The sequence below is a fragment of the Pyxicephalus adspersus genome, chromosome 11 (assembly GCF_032062135.1).
Source record: "Pyxicephalus adspersus chromosome 11, UCB_Pads_2.0, whole genome shotgun sequence".
NCBI classification, from domain to species: Eukaryota; Metazoa; Chordata; class Amphibia; order Anura; family Pyxicephalidae; genus Pyxicephalus; species Pyxicephalus adspersus.
In genome coordinates, this window is record NC_092868.1 from 57,045,642 (window position 1) to 57,054,933 (window position 9,292).

At 37.2% G+C, this 9,292-nt stretch overlaps 1 protein-coding gene across 1 annotated transcript; it reads left to right on the forward strand.

The window, feature by feature from the left end:
• The first annotated feature begins 1,903 nt into the window (after positions 1 to 1,903).
• LOC140340518 (nicotinamide N-methyltransferase-like) lies at positions 1,904 to 8,266 on the forward strand. The gene is made up of 3 exons (XM_072425779.1): positions 1,904 to 2,054; positions 4,169 to 4,376; positions 7,843 to 8,266. The coding sequence occupies exons 1-3, from the start codon at positions 1,904 to 1,906 to the stop codon at positions 8,264 to 8,266; spliced, it is 783 nt and encodes a 260-aa protein (XP_072281880.1).
• Positions 8,267 to 9,292: the final 1,026 nt, after the last annotated feature.

Sequence of the window (9,292 nt, forward strand, 5' to 3'; positions counted from 1 at the left end):
AAGATCTAGAGGAGACATCTGCTGCTTCCTCCACTAGGTGGGCAAGTAGTGATGAGGAGAGTGGCGTGGGAGGTGGTCCGTTGAGGAGAGACCGTTGAGGAGGACATCAGTGACGTGAATACACTACTCGATGATGATGAAGCTAAATGCACTTGGGAGCCGAGTGAAGAAGGGACTTCATCATCATCAGGAGAAGAGGGTGTCAGCTTGCCATGAGGCAGCAGCTGAGCCAGCAAGGTGGTAGCAGGGCTGGGAGTCAGCAGGGTGGCAGCAGTGGGAGGTCGGGAGTCAAACGTGCCTGGGGTAGACCATCTGCTTCGCAACAGCCTACCTGCCCGGGAAGTAGTGGTGCAGGGGTTCACAGAGGCAGCGGCGGCAGCAGTCAGTCAGTGCGGAGTGTTGGGGGAAAATCACCTACTCGGCGGTTGTGGCAGTTTTTTGTTAAGCCACCGGAGGAGGTCCAGATGCTCCTGGGCAGAAGATATATGTGGGCAGAAGGTGAAGCGTGGCCAGGGTGCCAATGTTGGCACCACGGCCCTGGGTCAACATATGCAGCGTCACCATAAAATCGCCTGGGAGAACCGTGGCTCCGATGTGGTGGTCCAGCCTGCCGCAGCAACCGCTGCATCACCCAGTGGCACGAACCGGCTTTCAGACAGTCAAGGCTCCACCACCTCAGCCGAAGGGAGCTGTATGTCATTTCCATTTTCTGCTTGTCCAGATGCTCCTCGTCAGTCATTCTGTCAGCAATCGATTACTGAAGCGATTGCCAAGAGACAACAGTATGAGTGCACTCATCCAATGGCGCAGAAGCTGAATGTGCTCCTGTCCAAGTTGCTGGTGCTGCAGTCCCTCCCTTTCCAAGTGGTGGACTCTCCACCTTTCAGAGAACTGATGGCTTGAGCCGACCTCAGATGGAGAGTCCCAAGCCGTCATTTCTTTGCAAAAAAGGCAGTACCAGCCCTGCACAAATATGTGGAACAGAAGGTGGGCCAGTCCTTGAGCCTGTCGGTGTATGCCAAAGTGCACTGCAGCGCCGACGTGTGGAGCTGTAACTATGGTCAGGGACAATACATGTCCTTTACAGACATTTATTTTTTTTTCGAAAAATTCGGCGAACCGGCCCAATCGAATTTTTGAGAAATTCGCTCATCTCTAATTATGATTATACATAGTCCGTGAGCCCTTCATCATAATTGAATTACATACACTGTTGATATAAAAATGTGTTTTAGGGAATTAATAGCACCATTTACAAATTCACTATGGAGGTTTTCAATAAATATTTAACTCGAGATGGTATTGAATATTATAAGTAAAAATCAAACCTCAAGTAGGAATAAATGTTATCAGTAGGTTGCGCTATGGTCTTTAAATAGACCAGGATTGAAATGAATCTATCTATCTATCTATCTATCTATCCATCTATCTATCCCTCTATCTATCTATCTATCTATCTATCTATCTATCTATCTATCCCTCTATCTATCCATCTATCTATCCCTCTATCTATCTATCTATCTATCTATCTATCTATCTATCTATCTATCTATCTATCTATCTATCTATCATCTATCTATCTATCTATCTATCTATCTATCTATCTATCTATCATCATTTCTTTTTTCCTTTGATTGTGGCAAAGTAATTGAAGTTGAGATAAATTAATTTATTACTTCACTATTTACCCTAGGCACATTATAAAGCAATCATAAGCCAGTCAGCTGTATCCCCATGACTACTTTGTAATATAATTGTTATGTATTTTTTTTTTTAATTACACATTAGTAAACATAACAACTTTATTCCACATGGATATAAAATGAACTTTAATATTTGTAACATTTATTGAAAAAAGGAAAGCAAAGAGTTGAACTGAGCACTGTTCAGCATCGACAGGACGATGGATTCTGCAACACATAAATTGTATCACATGCATGGAATAGACTCCAGAGATCATTTGAATTTATATTTCTCTAGCAAGATGGACATGATCTTTGGAGATGATTCTTTGAAGTTTCCAATGGCACATCTTCACTACCTGTTAAGCAGTGGTATGTACAGTATATGTCAGTAGATGTCACTGAAATATGACTAAAGAATCAACTAGAATTGTAACTGAAATAATCTATTCTTCCCTCCATTCTTCCCTCCATTAAATGTTATTTAATATTTTTTTTTGTGTTCAGCTTGCAGGGGATTTGAGAAATCCTGATTAAAGTATTCAAAAACTGACCTCACGAGCAAACCCTCATTAAAGTTTATTGTGAACACTTCCTAATATTAATTTTTGGTTGTTAAGCATACTATTGTCAAAAAAGGGCACTGGGAATGGACACTATCATAGGAAATTTATATTAAGTTTGAAGTACCTTACAGCTGGGAAATGATCTTACTTTACATGAGAATTTAGCAGCAAATCCCATTACATTCCTAGGGTGGACAAATCATATTGTTAAATTCTGACCAATGTCAAAATGTATTATCAAAAAAGGCAACCGGTAGCTCTGCACTACCCTGTGTGATATGTACCAATCCTTTTTTTTTTTTTAAATACCATATAATAAAAAAGGGTCTTATAATAAAATAAAAAACAAAATACAAATTATTATTTTATAAATAATAAATTATAATAAAAAAGAGTCGTCCAATCAATTCTGGTTGGAATGGTCAAATATTATGAGTCAAAGTTCTGGATCAGAATTAAATTTTTCAAGAAAATAGTTTAAAATGTTTATTTTTAGTGAAAATTTAGATTGTTTTTTTCAGCCAATTATAAGAACCTTGGACAACCTTGACCAGAATCTATTTCTTTATTTATACCATCAGTCCTCTTTTATTTTTTAACTGCTTGCTCTCAGGATGATATTATCGATGGAAGTAGTTGGCTATGTCCAAAAGGCTGCAGTTAGTCCGAATCTTCCAGGTTCTGCTGCTGCTGCTGAGTCTGAAAGTTAGAGTCGAGGCAAAGGGATCTGAGCATTGCAGTATTGGGTATTGGAGAGAGATGCCTGCTGATAAGACAGCTGGTGCTGGGTGGATCATCATGAGAGACATTTCTGGACCCTAAAAAATTATTAATAATTACAAAAATGTCATTAAATTTTTTTTTTTATGTGTTGTTGATTGGACTCTTTCTGGACTCAGGTAAAGTCTGTTCTCCAGGGTGAGTTGGCCGATATCTGGGGACCCCTTTTTAAAAGAGACTTTCAGATTCCAATAATACATATGCATGCCTTATAAAACTCTGGTGGGGAAAGGACCTGTTCCTCAAAATGGGGTTTGGTTTTGCCCAAGAAGGAGGAGCGATACATACTTTTTTGTCTTCCTTAGCCGTCTTGTACTCTGGAAGAGGCATACATCATCTTTTACTCATTCCTAGGAAAGGGTTTAATCAACATCACTACAAAAAAGCATTTTATGTACTTTTAAACCAATAATTACCTTTTCAGGGTCCAGTGATATACAATATAAGAGGTTCTATGGTGATATTTCCTGCTTTGGAGTTCTACTCCCATGGAACACCTATTTTTACTGTTCAGGCAAACCAGCAATGGTAAAGCATGGGACAAGGACAAGAGGACTACTTTGCTTTCAGTAACAAGTGTAAAAAATCCAAACAAAAAAGGGAAGGGGTGGGGTAAGGTAAAAGTCTATGTGGTTATAAGTTACTATAGATGCAGCCTTTTAAAATTCACCAGAATACATTGTGACAAGTGATCCTTAAATGCTCAGGTTTCAGGATATAACTAGACACAATGTACAATTACAATGGGTTGTATATCACTGATCTGCATAGCATAATGTGTAATTAAAGGACAAAAATCAAGATCATAATACATTTTTTTACACCTTAGAAACATAGTTTGGGCTTTTTGTTAAGCAATAAATGATCCTCAAAATGTATATTGGTTGAATGAAGCTAATTTTTGGGCATGTGTAGTGTCAAAGGAGATTGTAACAATCACACCATTCCCTGTATCCAGGATTAGTCCAGGATTAAGCAGAACCATAAATCTGTCTTCCAATAGGTCAGTGCAACCAGCCTACATCACACATTAGGCTACTTTACCCAAGTAGTGTAAAAAAAGCAAAATTAAATAATTTTGATGAAAAAAGGTAAATTTCTTCTTGCAATAAAATCCCCAAATCTGTCATTTCTCTACAGGTCGATTGGCAGGTGCTTTTTTGATAGACATCAGCCTTGGGTCTCCAATCCACCAGCTGTTTTCTGCCTCAAATTGTTTTACTGAAATTGTTGTATTAAAATTCAACGAGAAATGTATCATGGAACTGACCAGATGGCTGCATGACCGCACCGGAGCATTTGACTGGACACATGCTTCAGCTGCCGCTGTTGAGTTAGAAGGAAAAAGGTAATTTATCGTATAACGGCTCTTTATTTTTGGCTTTACTCACCTTCCTTTTAAATATCATTTGGCAAAACTGACATGCCATGGGTGGAAAACATCCCACCACGATTCATTAGCTTGTAGAATCCCCTACAGCAGCAATAACTTTTTTTTGTTTATCATTTTTTTATGTTTTATACATTTCACACATTGGTTGTGTAGGAAATTTTTGGCCCACTCTTCTTTACAACATTACTTCAGTTTATAAAGGTTTGAAGCGTGATTGGGGTGGATCTGTTAAGTTCTGTATGGTGATGTCGTAGCAATCAATTACGGCACACTTGTTCCCTGTTCTCCGTGCACCTACAGTCCATTACAGGCCAATTTGAAACTTTTTTTTTTTTTTTTTTTTTTTAGTAAGTGCTGAACTTTTATGTTATATTATACTAATTTGAAAAATTAGTTAATTTATAGTTAGATTGGCTACAATAGTTGTTTTAATACTTTTTTTTTTTGGACCGGTTGCAAAACTGATTCATATCAAGTTGTATATATACTAATTAGCACTTTATAACATGTCATCTCATTACACAATAGTATGAATGTTGATAAAAATTTAAAAAGCATTGTGAACTTATTTTTACTATTTTAACTAAATTGGTTTGTGTGTGTGTATGTGTGTGTGTGTGTGTGGGGGGGGGGGGCATTAATCAAGTAAGTTCGCTTATATATTTGCATTGATGTGACTTTTTGTAATCTTCATTTTTGTTAGCTTCATCTGTTGCTGCATTTTTTTGTGCTAATTTTAAAATGATGGTCTCTATTGGTTAGCAGTTCTTCAACCTGTTTCCTTACAATGTATATGTAGTCATTGTTAATTAGGGTTTTGTCATTTGTCCAATAATATTTATTTTAAATATATGCATGGTTTCTCCCAACTGGTACTTTACCCCCTTGCTGCTTTTGTCCCATTCTCAAAGTCATATCGTCATATATTGGTATTTGAATTTATTATATATATTTATTCCTTTTATGAATAAATTTTCATGGTTTTTATGTTTTTTTAATAGTCTGACATTTGCTGAATAAGCTCTGGTTTCCTTTAATATACTTCACTCATGTTGATTTGCTGCCACTGTTCTACACAACTCCTATGTTCATTTGTAGTAGTGTTATAAGGTTGTTCTCATTGTGCTGTCTGATCTTTGCCCTGTTGTATACAAGCACACATCTTCTCCTTCTAACCAGAAGCAATATCATTAGTGAATGTACAGTAGTCTGTGATGTGACATTCCAGAGGCTTGCCCGAGGTTCCCAGCAAAGGGATACTATCTTCCAGTTACAGGAAAAAATTCATTTATTAGGTTAGGCAGCATGTTAAATTATGTTTTGTTGGCAACTAGATGGTGCTGGATTGTATTTTTCATGCTTTTCAGTCTGTATAAGCAATGCTTGGCCAAATCTATTTATGTGCATGTATATATAAGTACAGTGAAAAAATTAGGAGGAAGAAAAGGCGCTTTCCTTTAAAGTCTTAAACTACAGAAATGATAGGAAGAAAAATAGGAATCAGTACATATTTGTTAAGCAATATGGCTAAAAAAACTCTCTTTACCTATTTCTTCCTATAATTTCTTTGTTATATGTATATATACACACATATAAATGCATACATACATATATGCATGTCTGTATATACATAAATGCACATGAAGCAAAACAAACAATATACACACACAAGCAAACAAACAATATACACACACAAAAAAAAAAAATTTACCCGAATGATGATGTGCCTTCTCTGCAAAAGTGGCCATCGGTTTTAAACTGCTGGGGAACACAGTTCATGCACACATAGCAGGTTCGCATTAATGCACAACACAGCACCTGAGTTTTAATAAGACAACTGTGCTGTTTTGGCCTTTCAACAATTAATAGAAAGGAAAGGCTCAAAAACAATCACAATTTACTCGTTAAATTATAGATCTGTTGGATCACCCAAGGTTAAAGGTCCTGGGAGATTGTATAAGGAGATCACATAAAGAAAAAAAAACACAGCTAAAAAATTTTTAACTTTATTCAAGATAACCACTCTTTCAAAAAGGTCAGATTAAAATATGGAGACCACACAGACACCACTAAATTTACCTTACAAAATAAAAAAACAACAAAAAACACAAACACCAAACATGTAAACCCACATGTTTCAAAAATGGCCCAAAAATATTGCATTCAAAAATAATTACAAAACCAATACGTCATTTGGACAAATGCACATTGAAACATTCAAAGTTAAAAAAACAAAAAGCAGCTATTGTGTTAAATGGTAAGCAAAGTATGAAATGTAGCAACATAGATTAGCAAAACACACCAAACAGGAGCCTCCTCCTCCTTGACAAAAAAGACAAATGAAAAAACAGACAACACCCTTATATATGTGCAGTCTGTGAAGTTTGACTGTTTGTTTTCTCATAATTCCATAATCAATTATTACTATGATCCTTTAGATTTGACTGTGTACATCAGTGAACAGCTATCTAATAAAAAATAAATTTAAATGTATAGTATATATAAATACACACACACAAATAAGCACAATATAGAAATATGAAAAGATATATATATACATATATGTATTGTGAACAAGAACATCGGTGAATGATCTAGTCCACTGGCAAAAGCTACGTCTCCCCTGACAGAATACTCAGGGATTTATCACCAGGCGGATCCTCGGGTCAGGCATCATGAGCAATTATGCATTCGGCTATGTAAACAGCTGAAATCGGTTAACTCTTTCAGAACATGTAAATATTAGGTCATTTAAATGTTCTCATTTCTAAGCTAATATATATGTTTGAATTTGAACATTTGAACACATCATACATTTTTATTCAGGGCTTACTGGAAGATGTGTGTCATTGAAAGAATGATTTGTTAGGGAAAGAATGACATTTATTACGCATCAAAGCGCCAGATCATTTCAGTTCATAAATGTTGGGAGGATACGCCAGAGTATTCTCGGTGGCTGAAAATACATTGATAAATAGCTTAGAGGGGTCCCATGTGGGATAACGAGAACGTGCACGAGCGAACTTCTAATTTTGCTTGATAAATCAGGGCCAAAGTCTGGACGTTGATGCACCTTGATTCTTTCTTTTTCAGTCATTCAACTATAGATTTGTTAGTGAGCTTGGGATTATTGTCAGTTATGGCTGAGCATTAGCTGATTGCCTCCAATCTGACTGCAGAATACTTTGGAATACGGAAGCAGAATATTCGTGCCTAGTATAAAGCATTATTTACCGACCATCTCACACAGGCAATGAGTGCTGGCAATTAGCACAAGTAAGGTGTTAAAATTTCTGTAAAACTCTATTTTGTGAGATTCCCTCATCATAATTCAAAAGAAAATTTTTCACTTTTAGAATGTTAGAAAGTTTCCTTGTAATGCTCATTTTATGTCTTTTTTGTTTGTTTTCTTTTTGTTTAGAGACCAGCTACATGAAAAAGAAATGCAGCTTAGATCATCTATTAAGCAGATTTTGAAATGTGATTTTATTCAGGAAAACATAACTGCCCCGGTGGATCTACCACTTGCTGACTGCATTATTAGTGCATCAATATTGGAATCCATCAGTAAAAATGAAGATGAATTCATGAAGAATCTGGAGAAGATCCTAAAGCTACTAAAACCTGGAGGCAAACTGGTACTTTTGGGAGTCTTAGATGCAACCTACATGATTGTTGGAGAGGAAAAGGTCCATCGCTTGAAGCTCAATGAGGACTTTGTGAAAAACGCTCTGTGTAAGCTGGGTTTGGTCATTGATTACTGTGCAGTTCAAAAGAGACGTAATGTAAGTCATCTCGCTGATTATGGAGCTGGTTTTTTCATTGTAGCATGCAAGGGGGAGTAGGTGATTGGAGACAGCAGCATTCATCTCATAGTTAAAGAGTATTTATAGGAAACCAGAAGAATTATTCATTGATCGGGCACCACGGTGGCTCAGGGGTTAGCACTCCGGCCTTTGCAGCGCTAGGTCCCAGGTTCGATTCCCAGCCAGGACATTATCTGCATGGAGTTTGCAGGTTCTCCCCGTCTCTGGGTGGGTTTTCTCCGGGTACTCTGGTTTCCTCCCACATCCCAAAAACATGCAGTGAGGTTAATTGGCTTCCCCCTAAAAAAAAAAAAAAAAATTGACCTTACCCTACATTAATTACATATGACTATGGTAGGGACATTAGATTGTGAGCTCCTTTGAGGGACAATTAGTGACACGGCTATGGACTTTGTACAGATCTGCGTAATATGATGGTGCTATATAAATGCTGTATAATAATAATAATTGATCTACTAATGACAGTCATGACTCCTAGCTGAAGTAAGTAGAGGTGTTTGGTGAAATTTGATCAGAGTAAGTTCCAACCTAGATGTCTTGTTTTCTGTGCTTGGATCAGAATACAGAATGTCACCAATCTGTGTCCTGATATGAGTCTCCGACTTTTCATGTTTACAGCAAAAATCAGCCAAACGCTGGAGACAGAGGAGGGTGTGCCTATGCGGCTGATTGGCAAACCCTTCTTTGTCTTCTACAAGGGGCGGATGTCATTGCATTGCTCCATGGAAGATGGAGGGCAGTGGCTAATGGCACATCTTTGTGTTGCTATTTTAGCTAGAGAGTTTCAAATTGCAGCAGTTATTAGGGAGAGCTAGAAATATATAATAATAAGAAAACAACATACAAAGTTTGCCACTATTTTGAGCTACTGTGCTAGTTAAAGAACCAATTAGTAGCAGCTATTAGGGAGAGCTAGCATAATAAAAAAGAAGTATTAGTCACAGTAGGGAGATGAAGACAGTGAGAACATACCATGATGGTAATGGAAGATGAAGACAGTGAGAACATACCATGATGGTAATGGAAGATGAAGACAGTGAGAAC

What these genes read in the sequence shown, in the direction of transcription:
- LOC140340518 (XM_072425779.1), top strand. Translation starts at nt 1,904, where the DNA reads ATGGATTCTGCAACACATAAATTGTATCACATGCATGGAATAGACTCC. An exon ending in TCACTACCTGTTAAGCAGTG is followed by an intron (nt 2,055 to 4,168) that starts GTATGTACAGTA and finishes ATTTCTCTACAG; the next exon opens with GTCGATTGGCAGGTGCTTTT. An exon ending in GTTGAGTTAGAAGGAAAAAG is followed by an intron (nt 4,377 to 7,842) that starts GTAATTTATCGT and finishes CTTTTTGTTTAG; the next exon opens with AGACCAGCTACATGAAAAAG.